Here is a 16,256-nt window from a genome sequence, read left to right as displayed (position 1 = left end):
CATGTCCAACTTGGCAACACCAAATCAATGAGAAAGCTTTTAGTCCAAATGAATCCCATACCAACACGTGACATGAGCATGGAGAGAATAGCAAAAGTTATAAGCTGCATCTTCGCCACATTTGCCTTTATCTCGACTTTTGCGGATACCCATTGCCCAATTATACCTCGTACTCACTTTTAAAATGGTCCAACTGGAAGGAGATATTGGTGCAGCTTATGAAGACGTTCGAAATGACAAGTCTGCTACAAACTGGTTTGTTATTTTCCCATCTTTAATCATTTTAATTGAACCAGCTATGGCTGGGCATTCCTTGGAACAACATATAATCTGCTGGCAAAATATCTACTTGATCCAACTGCACTCTCCTGTCTTTTTTATACCTTTTTAGATTGATGAGACTAATCAGCATGTATGCTTGGCTAGGTTACTCCTGGAATATGTTGATGATAAGACAGATGTTCTCAAGGTGGCCAAGACAGGTGGGTTGACGCGTGGTGTTTCGAGACTTCAGTGTAGTTACTAACCATTTGGGTCTATCCTCAATGGGCATATACGTCTTGCATACTCGTCTATATCTTTACCTTAGGTACTGGTGGCTTTGCCGAATTCAAACAGCAGCTAGGGGAAAGCAAGGCCAGTTTTGGCTATGTACGCCAGGTAGTTGGAAATGATGAGCTTGTAAGTGGTCTAAATTGCTCCTCTGTCTTTGTTCAATCATATTGTTCTTTAATTGGAATACAGCAATTATGCTACTTTAATTATGGTATCAAGTATAATCCCTATGCTGTATTACTGATGTGCTGATACTGGCCAACCCTGTCCCTTGTTAACTACCTGAATCTAGTCGAAACGCGCTAAATTCGTATTGGTAAGCTGGTGTGGCACTCAAGTCAAGGTAATGCGCAAGGCTAAACTCTCTGTGCATATTGCTGATGTCAAGTCGGTCATCAAAAACTTTGCCATTGAAATCTCTGCCCAGAGTCTTGATGTATGTACTTGATTTATTGTAGTATTGATCCAGGTGTAGGTATGCGTGAAATAAATGGCAGGCTCTAACTGATCTATAACAACTACAATGTGTATAATCGATAAACAGGATCTCAAGGACAAGGACATTGATCTTCTTTTGAAGAAAGCCATGGGTGCCAATTATGATCGTCAAACTTCTCAATACTAGAAACGAGACTTCATTTGACTGATATCTATTCAATAAAGCCTTGATCTTTTTATGAGGTGGATTGGTGATGTACCAATAATGGTTTTTGTTTAAATATTAATTGGGTTTTTGGGAACTAATACACCGAAGCTTTTTGGCCACCACGTCGCTTTGTTAATCAGTATCCATATCACGAATCTGGTGATTATTTATATACATTGCTTTGCAATCTTTATGTTAATATTCTAGAATTCCATCAACGGTACTTTTCCAAGCTCAAGTAGCAATGCTTTCATGCTTTCCACCCTGACAATTAGGTACAAATGGCATACTATACTACCTACAACCACTTGACAAAGTTCATCGACTCTATTAAATCACAAGACAAAGAAGCTCTCGTATCAGAAAAAGATGAACACCAAGCTCAGCAAGCAGCCCCCACTAGATCAAATAAGTGACACTGTTCTATATTGAATTGACAAGAACAGTAGATCGTGCCAACGAGTCAAACCTTTGCCGCAGTACAGGAAACACAAGCAACCAATTCCAGTAAATGTTCAAAGCAGCATTTTCAGCATAGTTTCAATAAGTCCTACATTCTTGTCAATTGTTGAACCTCCAACCCTGCATTCAGCAAGCCAAACATTAAGCGATCGACATGAAACCAACTTGCATTCTTGAGACGTGCAATCGTTGGTTTCTTAAACTCTAATTTGAGCGTATCCGAGTTTTTAGGATAAACCAAAGATCAGGTGTAAAGGTGTATTGACAGCATTAGAACGGTTGAACCAAACTTGATAATCGTACAATGTATGGTTATACCAAATGATGAGATCATTTCAGTTCAAAACTATAGTTTGTATTATATGATGGGCGTTGTATCTATTCAAGAATCGAAAACGTCCATTAGCTTCAATGTCTAGTAGGAAAGCACAGCAAACACTTGATTGTTATTTATTCTAAAACCAAATTACGAGCAATCACTCGAGATAAATGCAAAAGTAGTTTATTTTACGTGAATACGGCTGTAAATGTGTTTTGGAATGATAACGCACACAAAAACAATGCACTGGTTCAAATCCCAGTGTCTGCTTGATTAAATCCGCTATGCTGGCTCGAACACTCTGTATAGGTATCGTCTTGAGTAAGATATATTGAATGGAAGTTGGGAAACACAAGGAAATCGTTGAAGAAACTCTTTAGTTGCTGCACAATGAATCGTTCAATCTTTTCAACGTTTTTCAAGACTATAGTCGATTTAAAAACAGATTTGTATGAATCATGAGGTTAGGATTGTTTGAAGCAACGATACAATGATCATTTACTCGTACCCTGCTTGTTTCTATCACCGATTTCCGATTCGATGGTCATATCTTGCAGAATACTATTTCCATCAAGAGGCTCTTTGAAACAAAAATTGATTGCATATCCTAGATAGGCAATGACTGCCGTTCCGTCAAAAGAAAAGCCAGTGAGCGTGAGTGCAAGAGGCAGTACCATGAATGCAGGAGTGGGTTGATTGACAATAAGCTCAGTGGATATAGATAAACGCATATTTCCATGATATCTGACATTCAGTTCCAGCTGCGCATCAGTATCTTGCGGAGGAAGTTGCACATAGCGTAGATTGTTGGTCGAGTCAAATGACAGCGACGGTTCTTTGTATATAGCACTGCCATGATGTCCAATACCATCAGACACAGAAATCTGCTCACTAGCTGCTGTAGTGTCTATATTCTGACGACTGTTGTATGAATGACTCTGAATATGATCATGTTCATATTCAAAGGCAGGATCTTCCTGAATGTAAAAATCAGCAAGAGGATCGCATATATCCTCGATGGTGACTTCTGGTGGGATATCACCTATGCAAGTCAACCCAACGGTCGTTAGTGAGTTTAGATGAGCATCAAGCCAGAGGCTCATGGACCATCACAACATACCAAAGTCCAGCTGCATCACCGTTACCTTGCCCAGAAAGCTTGGTCGAGCAACTTCTTGGAAATGGTCATTGACCAGCAGTTTTAGTCTCTCAGCCTCTACTCCGTCATTCAGAAGATTCCAATCTATAATAAACGACATGAAGCCAGCAGTCAATTCAAGCTTTCTTGTTTGGTAAGAAAAGGAGCCTCAAGTTTGGCAAGATTCGACGGTTTCTCGCCTTGATTCAGGCTGCTTCTTATCTCGAATAGCTACAACTTTATCATGAACATCTCAGACGACTCCGAATTTGATACTGGGTCAGATACTGGCCATGCTTTCCCCTTGCGCAGAGTAAATATCACTTGAAAACAAGTGTTTTAAACTAGCTGATGCTATTCAAGATTTGCAACTCACCAGCCTGGTTCTGATGATGTAGGATGTTTCTGTAGACCAGATGGATCCAGCTATTCGTGAGGCCATGGTATCGCCAGCTACCAACACACATGCTGATAATGAAATTCTACCAAGAGTAGCTGATATGCATCGTCAGGGAAGAGGGCTTCGATCACAGTCGTTGGTGGCTCGGGAAGAGCAGATAAGGCTCTTGTGCAGGTAAGAGTATGCAAGGTGGAATGCACTGCTATGGATGATGTTGGGTTCTAACGTTGCATTCAATGATATTGATTGTATCTTGATTACATCTTGATTGAGGATTCCAGTCCAGTCCCATATGGCACTAGAAAACTGTGTCGAATTGTACGGAAAAGGGATGGGTTAGCAGGTGGAAGCCATACTTACGAAGTCTTTGTAGAGGAGCACAACACTGTCATACCAGTTCTCTTTGCCAAGAAGATGCGTAGTCAAACCTCGTGTTATATCATCACACTTCCCAGTGAAGGTGATCGAGGTGTCAGAAATAAGTCTATTGCCCGAGTCAGGTATGGGATGCTTTGAACTCGAGTTTTAATAGTATCACTCGCATCGATCTTTTAAGCATTTCTTGTTGGGTTAGATCCAATTTTTTAGGAACTGGCTTTACAGTATCCAGTAGTATCCAGCCATCAACCAACTCTGATAACATGGCCGAAGGACGCCGTGAATTAGCTGCTGTGGTGTATGAACCTAATTTTCTGGGTCATCGCGGTCCTAGGAGAATGACAATCATTAGCCCGCCTTTGTTGCCTGAAGGAACGTTGGCTGAAATCAGACCCCTCGAGGTACATTACATGCACAGTAGATATTTGGTTTTGTTTTCTGTACTTTGGGCTTGATGTTACAACATTTCTTGGATGCACAGGAAAAAGAAACACTGCTGGAGCGACATAAAGCCATGAGTGATCGCGATCTTGTGGTGATGTATAACAAATCTCCAAAATGGAGTGATGGTGAGTTTCGAATATATGATGGATAAGATGCTTAATATGTGACACTAACACACTTGCATTGAATGGCAATGCATTATACAGAAACTCAATCATTTGTTTTAGATTTTAATCAGCGTGTAACCATTGCATCTGTCAAAAACTTTCAGATTGTTCATGATCACGACCTAGAGTACATTGTGATTCAATTTGGCAAAGGTATTTACACTTTGAAATAGATGTACCAATAGTCATCAGTGCTGGTTTTAACTATTAATTTTTTAGTTTCAGACGATACATTCACAATGGATGTTCAGTATCCATTCTCCCTTGTAGCAGCATTTGGTGTAGTGCTTACAAGGTTTGGATCGTTTGTTGAAATGGTGACTGCAGTCTAAAAGAATCTAACATTGGCTGAAATGATATGTAGTTTCGATGCTAAGCTGGCATGCGAATAGCGGTGTGCAAAGTTAGTCGTATGAAATCTCGGGCTCATGCAGTGTTTTGGCGTACATGGTTTTGCCTGCCATTTCTAGCATTGCAGCGCTTGCGGTGTGGTCAAGAATCGAACTCTTTCCTTCCATAGTAGAAACGAGTCGGTCATCAATATCTTGCTGCTTGACACACCATACCTCCACTGCAAGAATAACAATGTACATATAATTAGTTTTCTACAGTATTTAAACACAATATTAGGTAGATTGACTTGCCAAAATCAATTTCAAATTCTTCCTTTTTACTCAATTGTGGATTGCCAAACGTTGTTGAAATGGGTTTTGCCATTGAGTTGCCGTGATCAAACTGATTAGAGATCCAAAGTCCAAAAAACTCAATCTGGCCGCCAAATCCAAGTCCGTTTGGAAGTGTTTGGCGTCCCGTGTTCAGGTATTGATGGTTGGTATTGATTCCAGTAGAGCGGTATATTTCCATTTTGGGTGAAATAGAAAAGAGAAAGCTTGATGATTCCCCATAGAAATGAGGATTGGTTGTCCACGGCATACTGGCAAAGCCGCCAAATATGTAGCCGTCTCGATCACGAAGAATAATCAGTGAAGATGCTGGTGGGATGATGGCATTCAAAAAGATGGTCCAACTCTGACCATGCAGTTTGGTGGAAAAGGACAGACTCCAGTCCGGTAAGTCTAATCCACTGTTGCGCATTGCCAGATCAAGTACATAGCATGATTCGTTTGACAACAGTGTGCTGGTGGGTCTAGATTTGGCGGGAGGCTGCTGGTCTGGACTGAAAAATATATCACCCAGTGCACGATCCCACAATGCATGAACATGGCGACTCTGTGAGATCCAGACAGTAAAGTCGGCGAGATCCGAATACGTGAGCTGGTCGTCATTGACATTCAAGGCAGAATAAGATGCATCCACTTTACGCGGTTTTGCCAGAAGAAAGGCAGCCAAGGCAGAATGCGGTTTGCTGACAGATGGGGGTTCAGTGTGTTTTATAAGTGGGATTGTGGACGAGCAGTGTGCGAGTGCTCCGTTTCCCTGAGACCACAGAGCAGTTAGAAGACTTTGTAGATTTGGTATCAGAGCAATTGATTCCCGAATAAACTCTGATTTGTCGTAGTGAGATCCATGAAGCAGAACTGCTACTTTTTTTGAAAACAAAGAATAGGATGCCAGTTGTTTATTTGTTTTATTGGATAGATGAATCCACAGAGCCTTGTACAATCCAAGCAGTTCTGGGCCAGTTGCATGAGTAGATGGTGGCTGGCATGAACACTGGACAGAGGCTGCTGTCCAACACAATTCATGGAACGCAGACTCGCCTTTCTTGTTGATGGCATCATAGAGTGTCCGTAGTCTTGCAGCCAACAATGGAGGGAAATCGTCATCAGTCCTGGATAAACTGTTTGCCTGGCCCATGCTGAATGCAAGAGTTTTGATTAAAAGTTTGTAAAGCCTTGATTCACTCGAGCATTCTTTGTAGCCGATTTACAGCCGTATTCACGTTAAATGAAACATTACATAAACAGTCATGCTTGATGCCAATCTTATCGAGTAATATTGTTTTATGAACTCATTAGTTGACTGGTCTTGATGTTCATTCTTGTACAAAAATATAGAGCAAATGTTCATATTTCTGTTCCAATACATTCCACATTCTTGACATTTGTTCAACTTCCAACTTTCCTTTTCTCCAAATACTGGGTGACTGGCATGTGAGTTGCATTCCTGAAATATGTTGAACTAGAACGCGAACGTATCTGATATTAGAATACAAGAGTCTCTTTAGTGCCATGATCGTGCCAGATATTCCTTGGTTGTGTGTAAAGCCAACGTATCCAATGGCAAACCCAATGTATGGACGTGGCTTGTGTAATGGCAATCGCTCTGCCTTGTTTGTTTTCTGTTCAACCTCTCCAGTCTTGTTCTTTCTCCTTGCAATTCGTATGTCTTCAAAGTCCTTGTCGCTTTTGCCTCGACGTCCAAGGTTAGCGACTTGTCTAGCCATTCTATGAAGGACTCGGGTTTTTCGAGTCAGAAAGTAGCTTTTAAGAGCAAAACAGTCTTGTGCAATGAATTGCCTAATTTGCAAGTACTTTGACATTGATCTGCTGGTACAATTGTTGGTTCTCAATTCAAACTTGTAAATGATAGTTGATTCTTGCATTGATATCCATATAGGAACTCACTGCGTACTGACCATGATAGGTGTTTCTGAATTAATGATAGATAATGCAACTTCTCCAACAGCGAATCCCCTTCCACTTCTGAAAGTATCAAAACTAATTTCTAGACAACGAATACGTCCAATGGTCCTTGCAAATGTATTGATAGAGTTTTTGTTGATTAATTTGAGCTCGTCTTACAAAGCAGTGTCACTGAGAGTAGCAACTCTTATCCAGGTAGTGATTTGCTCAGATATTACAGTTGTAATATTACACATCTTCCATTTTTCCTGATACCAATATAATGAAAACTATCGACATTTAAAGGTAAATGCATAGACAGAAAGCTAGCTTATCTCTCAAGATTTTATAAGAACTGCAACTGTTGTTTTGAGGTCCTGGACATATCGTTGTAAATCGTTTTCAAATTTCATCTTGCCATCGTATCTTTTAACCAATCCATTGATCTCTGATTCGGCTCGTTCGATATTCTCCAACAACTTCCACTCCTGCAGTGACTTGTTCATGATATCCATCTTGACAGTATTTGTAGTTTTGATTGCGATTTCCATCAATCCAGAATAGTGAAATTCACTGTTTCCTTCGTAGAATTTGTCCAGGATATCGAGTTTGGCATAACCCTGCGACTGCTTTTCAATACGAAAGTCAACAATCATTGGGGTTTCACCGACTTGACCACAGTTTGAAGTGTTGTCAGCACAATCACGAAGACAGAGGATGCGAGATATCAGATCCAATTGAAGTAATGCATTGTTGTTTGCTGTATTCTTGATCAAGCTGGACAATAAGACCAAATGGCAATCCTTGGTGGCAATGTAGATAGTCTTTTTGGTGCCGCGAGATGGGATGATAAAATGAGCTTGAGGACCAATTCCAATATGATGCAGAATCTTGTAGACAAACAGCTCCTTTGTATCTGGTGGTTTGATACTTTTTATATTGTCTTCTGTTGATCCGTACTGATGCGTCTTGATGTAGTAGCAAACACTTTGAGTTCCATTGTTGACATCACAAGTGAATCCAGTTTGGATTCCGCTCTTTTTTGGAGAAAATGTAATATCAAAGAGATCTTCGTCAAGACCTGCCTTGCCGTGTTAAATGAGAAAGTATTCCTTGACAGCAGTTTGAATGACCTCGGCGTTTCCATCCAGATACTCTGCTATTTTGAGTAAAAGAGTTTCATAGAGTTGCTGATCTTTGATGGGCAAGTCTATAATAAAACCGTTATCAATCAACTGGTTGGCAATCCCGAGAGCATATTTTGCTTGCAGAATACGAACTTGCCTTCTCATCCTGTGTATAGTGTTTCCTATTTCCACAAACTCGTTCCATTTCCAGCAGTTATCTTCAGACATTTGATTATTACAAAAGAAAAAGGAAATAAAAAAAGCAAAATAGTACATAATAAATACAATGCATTTAGCAGATTCAAGAAAATGTTATTATCAGGTGTTTATATATTACTATCATTGTTTATTCCAAGACCATCACTGCAATATCAATACATAAGTGTTTCATTGTACGTGAATACGACTATAACTTTGAGCAATGGCAGATATTCGATACCTTTTGAAACAAAAACTATCCAAGCGCAAGTCTGGAGAGACTCGACCATCTTCAAAAGCACACATATCTACTCATCATGCCACTAGCACTCCCAAAAACAATTCCTTGGCCATTGACACTGACGGCAGGCTGGATGGAGTCGAAGCTTCATTGGTTGCAGTGGATGCAGTTGCACCTACGGATAGTCTTCAAAAAGATGAAATGGACGACTTTGAACTAGAGCTTCTCAAACTAGAGCAAGAACTGCAGTCTCAGTCTACATCGTATTCAAAGTCAGTGTCCAGTATGCTCGTTGAACAGCCATCTGTTATGGTCGAAGAGGAACTGCCCAATAGTCTCGAGCCTACAGACTTTACATACGATCCAACCCTCGAGTTGCAAGCAGAGCATCAGGTGCTGCAGGATCGATTTCAGAGACTTAGAAATATGCAGCGTGAACTGCTGGTTAGCAAGCCAAATGAAAGGCCATCCACTTCAGCTACTATTAGGAAAAAACAAGTAGCCTCACAGAGACTGAAAAGGGATCGCAAGATCAGATATGCTTACAATGACGAAGACAATATGTAAATATATTCTTTTATTATTAAGTAGTACCTTCTAATACAATTGGTACTGCTGCTGCATCAATATCTGAATACAGCCATACAAACTTCGCGGACTGTTGCCGAGATTGCACTTGTACATCTCGGCGGAGTTTCTGCAGATACCTCTTGAGTTGGAGTGCGTAGCTATGGTATTGGAAAATCCAGATTGTAATAAAAAGCAAGTTAATCATGGGTTGGTATGACTTGTATTCACGGTTCACTAAAGTATACAAGTTCAAGTCAACTCCAGTGTATGATCTTACTCTTTTGAAACGCCAATATTATTCAACGCTCTTTTGAATGCATCATCCTCGCAGAACCAATACGGCCTCATCCTAGAAAGCTCGGCTATTGAAAATTCAACTGCTATTACTGGCGCATTTGAACCAGCACTTACCACCACATCCAATGCTATTTACAAAAAATTCAGCTATCATTATAGAATTATTTAAAACCAAGCTACCAGAAGATCAGACGCATACCCCTGGTTTCCATTCCAACACGATCTTTTGGTTTTCTTTTCGCCTTCTTAGTAGATTGTGGCACAAGGCACACAACTTTACCGATAGGTGTTGGGACTGTAGCCTCTATGAATGCACACACAGTTCATAAAGATTGCAGGTTAATTAAATTACGTGTCTAGATCAATCTCATATAGCTTCAAAAATGGATTGGCTTGAACAATACTCAACTCGGTTCTTGAATTGATAGTTGCGTATACAGTTTGGGCTGAACACTCAGTTCCTGTTGCAAAACCAACACAATTTCACTTCGAGAAACTGTTGAGCCAAAACAAGAAATGTCAGTAAATCTGCCGCTAATGCAACTAAATACTTGGCTTCTTGCCTTCAATTTCATGCTTGTTGGATACACTTCGAATTTTTATAATCAGACCACTTGAGCTGTCTTGTCCGCGCTGTTTTAAAAATACAACTGCTCGGTATCCTATAATAAGTCAAGGTTAAATTTTTGGTTTTTAATCAAAAGTCATCTCAGCACGCAGCAACAATAGGTTAGCAAAACAAACCTTCTTTTAGTGCACGTTGCAGTTCGTCTTGCGACGACAGTGCTCCTTTATAGGATAGATCGGCGCTAATACCTGCTGCCCATAAATCAGAGGCAACAGAAAGACGTTCAGAAAAACATGTATCTGGTTTCCCAAAAGATGCTACTAATATTTCTGCTCGAGGAAATGGGCTAGGAGTTCCTTTCTGGTCATCATTGGCACCTCTGAGTCCCAATCGCTCATTTGTCATTACACCAGCAATGATTTTGGATAAAGCTAGTTATTCAATACAAACAGTTAAAAGAAATTAACGTCAGTATTGAAAGGATAAACAACGTTTTATCAATATAATCTCAAGTTTATAATTGCTTGTAAAAATAACACACCAATACTTGCACCAACAACACTCAAATCAGTAATGTCAAGATTAAATGGCCCGCGAAAGGAGTGCATTAGCCTATCATAATTACCCCCCGCAGCCAACACATCTATATTGCAAATCAACAAAATAGTTATAAATTATGTCTGATTAAACACTCGGTATCTACACTTACCAAACCTTTTGTTTGTTTTTAACCCAATTTGGAATACAAGGCCAGATGAATAAACATCCTTATTGAACACCAGAAGAGGCTCGAAAAGAATCTTTGTTTTAAGCCCTAATGATCGGAGGTGACACACAAGAGTAGCCAGACTGGCAAAAGTGTTGTGAAAGTTGATGTTTGATTTAATAACATCTGGCTCGACATTCGAAGCATGAAACTCGTGCACTCCGTAGAAGCTTTGCAACTGGTTTATAACCGATTTAGGCACGCCATACTCTGCTAATCGTGCACGAACACGGTCAAACGTAATCTGTCGCTCAAGCTGCTCAAGCACATCGTATACTGCATTCCATTTATCTGTCAAGATTCCACAAATCTCTAATATATTTTGTAATATTTTGGCATGATTGACTCGAATTTGCAATTCAAATCCGTGACGTACATCATGAACAAGAGGCGAAAAATCCAAAACCTCACAAACCACTTTAATGACTACTCATTTTAAAACAGCAATTAGTTGTACAGTCGATTTGATAATTAAAAAACTAAATTCAAAGCACATCAATACAGTAAACGATCGACGATGTAACAATCTACCTTCTGCTTCGGCAAGCATGGATGTCGATTTTCGATAAAGCACGTCAAAATCACATTCATGTAAAGTTCGAGGTTGCCCTATAGGATTTGAAAAATAGGCAACAGTATAAGAGTATACTACTACATATATTAACAGCAACACACGCATCATTCATAGTATTCTAATAGTCACCTCCTGCAAGATTTCCTCGAAATACTTGATCAATTGCATATCGCTTTACTGGAAGTGTGGCTGATAAAGACAATCGAGAAACCATTCGAGCAAAAGGGATTGTCAAGTCATGACGCAGCTAAAACAAATCAATATATAATGAGGTATGTTTCAAAGAATATCAGTCAGAGACTCATCGCTCACCCGGTCTACAACAGCAAAAATCATACTTGAACAACATTTCCGCTGGAATCAATCAGCTCTGCAGGCTTTTTTGTTAGGTAGATTTGGTTAATGTCGTTTGTTTTAGGCACAATAAGCGGTGAGGTCAATGGAACAGCGCCGTGCCGGGAAAAAACATTCATTGCATGCCGCTCAATATACGAAGATATAGTAGCATTGCGTAAATCTAAAGAAGGAAGCGTGCTATGAAAATCGTACGCCAGATCTTTATGTTTGTCTACCTTTTGTCCAAAAAGGGATGCAATCAATCTAGAAAAGTATGAAGGATTGTTTTGACGTACAATTCTTAAAAGTTCCTCATTAATATACTCTTCTTCAACTTGAGTGGGAACAAGCGGAGATTGAAGTAGCTGCATGCATGACGGTCGTTCTTTTGGAATATGGCGCAAGAGTTGCTTGATAATTTCGCTCTGATGTTCAAAGGTGTCGTAATCAAAGTCTGTAAAGTATATATTCATATCAACATAGTCAACAAAAATTGAAAAATTAAGACATTTGAAAATGCTATTCTAGTTTCATAACATAGTCAAACCTTTTGGAAAAATAATTGATGGAGCTCGCAGTTCACGAAGAACATGTGCGCGTTGCATTCCAGTATTCAATGGGTATATCATCTGTAACAATACGTTTAGCCACACATGCATTTAGACAATTTTATATAAAATTAGATATCATTTACCTCGAAAAAAAGTATACCCAAAGAATACATGTCTACTTTGGAATTGTACCTTCCAGTTTCTCCCAAAATCTCTGATACAATAGTAAAATCAGCAAAACATGCAGTTCAGAATTTAAGCAGGTATGCATAATTAAACCGCAATTGTCTTACCTGGTGCAACATACACTGGCGTGCCAATTTCGTTTGTCAAGGAAATATCATCCACCGAGTTAAACTGTTCTAAAATATTTTTGGCTGAAATTGATGCATCACGTCGAGCCGTTGCAAGACCAAAGTCCCCAATCTTGACATTTCTGTTTCGATCCAAAAACACTAATGGCATCAGATTAGTGAGGGTAAAAAAGTATATATGATAGTGCTATTTCAGTACAATACCCACCATTACTAGGCTTGAGATCTCGATGTATAATTCCTTGTGCATGAATATGGCCTAAACCTTCCAAAATCTGGCGAAACAATCTCCAAGAATTTTTCTCGTCCAAGCCTTCATCAATAACATCACGCAATGTCTGCTTTTCACAGTATTCCATTTGAATGTATAGAATAACTGTACAGCGGTTTTGGGGATTTTTTGACTTTATCGTGCTTCTTTTTGGTATTGTACCAACACTAGTAGGCTGGCTTGATAAGTTTGAACTGAATATGCTCATGGAAACACTATTTGAATCCAGCCAATCTTGCTGAAAATTAATCACAGAGTCGTCGTCCGTATCGCTTGATGAACTGTCATTGTTATCATTACTTGTTTCAGTTGATTCACTTTCAAAATCGCTATCATCCATACTATCGTATGCCAAAGAACCTCCTCCAAGATTGTGTGTCGGGGCTTCTTCAAACCATGCTTGATAATATCTATTGGCATTTGATACATGTCAGTCTAGTCTTTATGTCATCGACTATGCTCATGTAACAAATATTTTGTACACTGCATGCAACCTACCGGACTACATATTCGTTGTGAAGACGCGATAGAGTCTGAACTTCTCGTAATAAACGATCACTTCTTTCTTGATCTTTTGGGTTCATCCGGACCTTTTTAATGGCATAAAATGCTCCATCTAAAATATTTTAATTACTGAGGATTCTTGATCTTCAGCCTAGCATTACAGATGCCAAGAAATAAAGCACGCATAGACCAACTATCAAGCAAAGTATAGCTTACCAAGACAATTTCTGGCCTTGACCACTTGTCCAAACCCACCTCTACCAAGTTGTTCAAACTCATCAAAGTCTGAAGCATATCGAGAGTATCTGTTTGTTCTTTCAAAAATACCATTTGTAAAATGCTCTTGTTGTAGTACAGGTGTCACAGAGAAATGCTTTATAGTAGGAAGCTGTAATCCTGCCGAGTTATCATTAGGATCTGATCCAGAAGAAGGTAGAGCAGAAAGGGTAGAGCAAAAGTCAAGTTCAAAAAATGAATGTTCCAAGATCTCTTTGATAGTGGGTCGCTCATTTGGATTCCGAGTCATCATTTTTGAAATCAGTACGGCTAGAGATTGTGGGATTTTTTTCCCTAAACATGCATTTCGATAATTGACCCAAGCTATTTCGTCAGCAATAATATCATATAATGGCACAATCCAGCGGTAAAAGCAAATAAAATAATACACGTTTGATATGAAAAGATACGTACGATTGGCAAATAAGACTTCAAGTAGAGTGTCTTTCAAGTTGGGTTTTCCTATCAGCATCTCTAGCATTACCAACCCAACCATCCATATATCGGATTTCTCTGAGATTTGTGACGTTTCAAAATCTGGACACTGCCTAAGTATAATGTTATCAAAAACACAACAGATTGGTTTCAACAAATATTAATAATGGATGATGCTTAACAGGTAGGATATAGTATAATACAATATAGAAAATCAAGCATAGTTAAAACCCACCAGTCTGTGTGTATTTCTAATGCTGACGTTTCACAGATTGAGTACAAAATGTTGATTTGCTGTCCATACAGGTGCCCGCTGAGATACAGTTCACCTTTATTATCAAAATATATCGTTTTGCTAGTGATTCCTAACTAGCGTGGTTAGTCTGCATATTGAAAATATAGATTGCAACTGATAAAAAATCTTTAAACATCAAATGATGCTATATTGACAGAACTATCGTTTTGCAATGCATTATACCTTGATGGATAATGCCATTGTCATGCAATCTGGATAAAATAGATAGCAATCGACGCAAATGATGGCGGATTTGAGCCAAATCTACAGCGCCTGCTAGTTGCAGAATATTCATAAGAGACTCGCTAAAATAGCCGTCTAGTAATAGTTTGACGGTTAAAGAATTTGATGAAACTAAAGGGGAAACAGCAAAGTCATAGACATGTACAATCCCCGAATCAGAAACATCCACTGCAAGTTTGAGAGTAGATTCAAGCGAGCTAAGTAAGAAATCTCGAGTTTTCAAGGTAGTTGGAAATGTAAAGCTCATGGTTTGCACAACAAATGTTTTTTCAAGTTCTTCTGGGTACTTTTTTTCTCCAAAAAATGCAAGAAACAGACAGTTGTTTCCTACAATGCGCGACTAGGTTAATGCTGCAATTTGGTAGATTTGTAAAGCATATGAAATGAACATACCATTTCGCGAAAGCAGCGTTTGATAAATAATTTCTTTTAGCGTTGGTTTTTGTAGATTGGCTTTTGCTGTTTTCAAGTCAGCTTGTTTTTGGGTAGATAAAGAGGCTATTGTTTCAATAGTAGACAAGGGCTTTTTCCTGCGCTCTCTTGTTTCTTTAATCAATGCTTCCTTTCGACTGAATTCCAAATTAAGCTGCTCGACTAATCGAGCATCGTCAACTTCAAGCTTTTCAGCAATAATTTTTTCTTGCTTGGCCTTTTCCCGTTCAAGCCGCTCACGCTCTCGCTTATCATCCTGTTGCAGTCGGTTTTGCATTCGATCATAAAACGATTGTTGATAAGTCTTATTAATTACAGTGTTATGCTCCGATATATTATCTTGAATAATTGTAGCAAGTTCGTAAATCTATGTCACAGATTTAAGCAACACGAGTTAGTATACTGTTTCCATAGTATGCAAGTAGATCAGCTATACTTGAGTTTTACAACCATTATTTTGTATACTTGCCATTTCTTGCCCAACAAGTTTAGCTGCGCTTTCTTCAACAATTCTTTGTAGTTGTGCAATATGAGTATCTGATAGTCCTTGATCCTTTCGAAGTTTAAACTTCTATTGGCCCCATTTCCAGAGGTTTAAATTGGTAAAACCAGTACAAATCAAAACCAGTTTAATAAACAAAGCCGCCGATTATTTAAAAATAGTTAACATTGCGCAAGGAGTAGAATCGAATCCTACCGGCAACGTGTTTGGATAGCGTTCTGGAAATCTAGTGGATTGGAAAAATTATGGAGTAAGGATGACATGTATACTAGTGATTTGTACAATTGTAAACCACATGGTGCAAGTACATACTGCACACAAAACCAAACGATAACCAAGTTTTCGAGTTTTTCGCCATGTGGCATCAATCTGAGCATAATCCACGTTTCAAGAGAGTCTGGTTTCCATGCTAGATGTGATTGTTAAATATGTTGTAGGTAGAGTTTGACAGTGCATTTAGATTTTCAAGATGTATAGTAGATGATCTGGTGTTGACATGCAAAGTATCAGGCTGGCCATCAAACGTTACCATTTTTATGTCGAATGACTTCGCATTGAAAGTCATCTCCATATATGGCCATAAGAGCCTCAATCTCTTGCTGAGCAATTGCATTTGGTGAATTTTCCAGTTTATCCTGTAAGGGCATTCATGAAATGAAGAT

At 39.1% G+C, this 16,256-nt stretch overlaps 7 protein-coding genes across 7 annotated transcripts; 3 read left to right on the top strand and 4 right to left on the bottom strand.

Annotated features, from left to right (window-relative positions):
* The first annotated feature begins 156 nt into the window (after nucleotides 1–156).
* BATDEDRAFT_89530 (uncharacterized protein) lies at nucleotides 157–1,241 on the top strand. Its single transcript, XM_006680096.1, has 5 exons — nucleotides 157–255; nucleotides 427–482; nucleotides 590–681; nucleotides 848–991; nucleotides 1,100–1,241. The coding sequence occupies exons 1-5, from the start codon at nucleotides 185–187 to the stop codon at nucleotides 1,178–1,180; spliced, it is 444 nt and encodes a 147-aa protein (XP_006680159.1). The 5' UTR covers nucleotides 157–184; the 3' UTR covers nucleotides 1,181–1,241.
* A 992-nt stretch (nucleotides 1,242–2,233) lies between these two features.
* On the bottom strand, nucleotides 2,234–3,286 carry BATDEDRAFT_35379 (uncharacterized protein; the record flags this gene model as incomplete). Its single annotated transcript, XM_006679918.1, has 3 exons — nucleotides 3,103–3,286; nucleotides 2,491–3,024; nucleotides 2,234–2,406 (listed from the first exon to the last, which is right to left on the bottom strand). Exons 1-3 carry the CDS (start codon nucleotides 3,239–3,241, stop codon nucleotides 2,234–2,236), a joined length of 846 nt encoding a protein of 281 aa, XP_006679981.1. The 5' UTR covers nucleotides 3,242–3,286.
* A 250-nt stretch (nucleotides 3,287–3,536) lies between these two features.
* On the top strand, nucleotides 3,537–4,682 carry BATDEDRAFT_25802 (uncharacterized protein; the record flags this gene model as incomplete). Its single annotated transcript, XM_006679829.1, has 5 exons — nucleotides 3,537–3,694; nucleotides 3,802–4,020; nucleotides 4,095–4,299; nucleotides 4,380–4,467; nucleotides 4,549–4,682. 5 exons carry the CDS (start codon nucleotides 3,537–3,539, stop codon nucleotides 4,680–4,682), a joined length of 804 nt encoding a protein of 267 aa, XP_006679892.1.
* Nucleotides 4,683–4,702: 20 nt separating this feature from the next.
* On the bottom strand, nucleotides 4,703–6,337 carry BATDEDRAFT_37107 (uncharacterized protein). The gene is made up of 2 exons (XM_006679957.1): nucleotides 5,154–6,337; nucleotides 4,703–5,080 (listed from the first exon to the last, which is right to left on the bottom strand). Exons 1-2 carry the CDS (start codon nucleotides 6,325–6,327, stop codon nucleotides 4,914–4,916), a joined length of 1,341 nt encoding a protein of 446 aa, XP_006680020.1. The 5' UTR covers nucleotides 6,328–6,337; the 3' UTR covers nucleotides 4,703–4,913.
* Nucleotides 6,338–7,432: 1,095 nt separating this feature from the next.
* Nucleotides 7,433–8,449, bottom strand: BATDEDRAFT_89890 (uncharacterized protein; the record flags this gene model as incomplete). The annotated part of the gene is made up of 2 exons (XM_006679996.1): nucleotides 7,433–8,179; nucleotides 8,228–8,449. The coding sequence occupies 2 exons, from the start codon at nucleotides 8,447–8,449 to the stop codon at nucleotides 7,433–7,435; spliced, it is 969 nt and encodes a 322-aa protein (XP_006680059.1).
* A 193-nt stretch (nucleotides 8,450–8,642) lies between these two features.
* On the top strand, nucleotides 8,643–9,227 carry BATDEDRAFT_89775 (uncharacterized protein; the record flags this gene model as incomplete). The annotated part of the gene is made up of 1 exon (XM_006680095.1): nucleotides 8,643–9,227. One exon carries the CDS (start codon nucleotides 8,643–8,645, stop codon nucleotides 9,225–9,227), a length of 585 nt encoding a protein of 194 aa, XP_006680158.1.
* A 2,849-nt stretch (nucleotides 9,228–12,076) lies between these two features.
* Nucleotides 12,077–13,709, bottom strand: BATDEDRAFT_4810 (uncharacterized protein; the record flags this gene model as incomplete). Its single annotated transcript, XM_006679710.1, has 7 exons — nucleotides 12,077–12,225; nucleotides 12,319–12,400; nucleotides 12,466–12,536; nucleotides 12,616–12,777; nucleotides 12,845–13,086; nucleotides 13,406–13,523; nucleotides 13,628–13,709. Coding segments are annotated over 7 exons (906 nt in total), but the record flags the coding sequence as incomplete, so codon positions are not given.
* Between the last annotated feature and the right edge of the window lie 2,547 nt (nucleotides 13,710–16,256).

This window comes from Batrachochytrium dendrobatidis (assembly GCF_000203795.2).
Source record: "Batrachochytrium dendrobatidis JAM81 unplaced genomic scaffold BATDEscaffold_8, whole genome shotgun sequence".
Taxonomy (NCBI): Eukaryota; Fungi; Chytridiomycota; class Chytridiomycetes; order Rhizophydiales; genus Batrachochytrium; species Batrachochytrium dendrobatidis.
The sequence above is the reverse complement of the archived record's forward strand: the minus strand, read 5'-3'. Positions and strand labels throughout refer to the sequence as shown.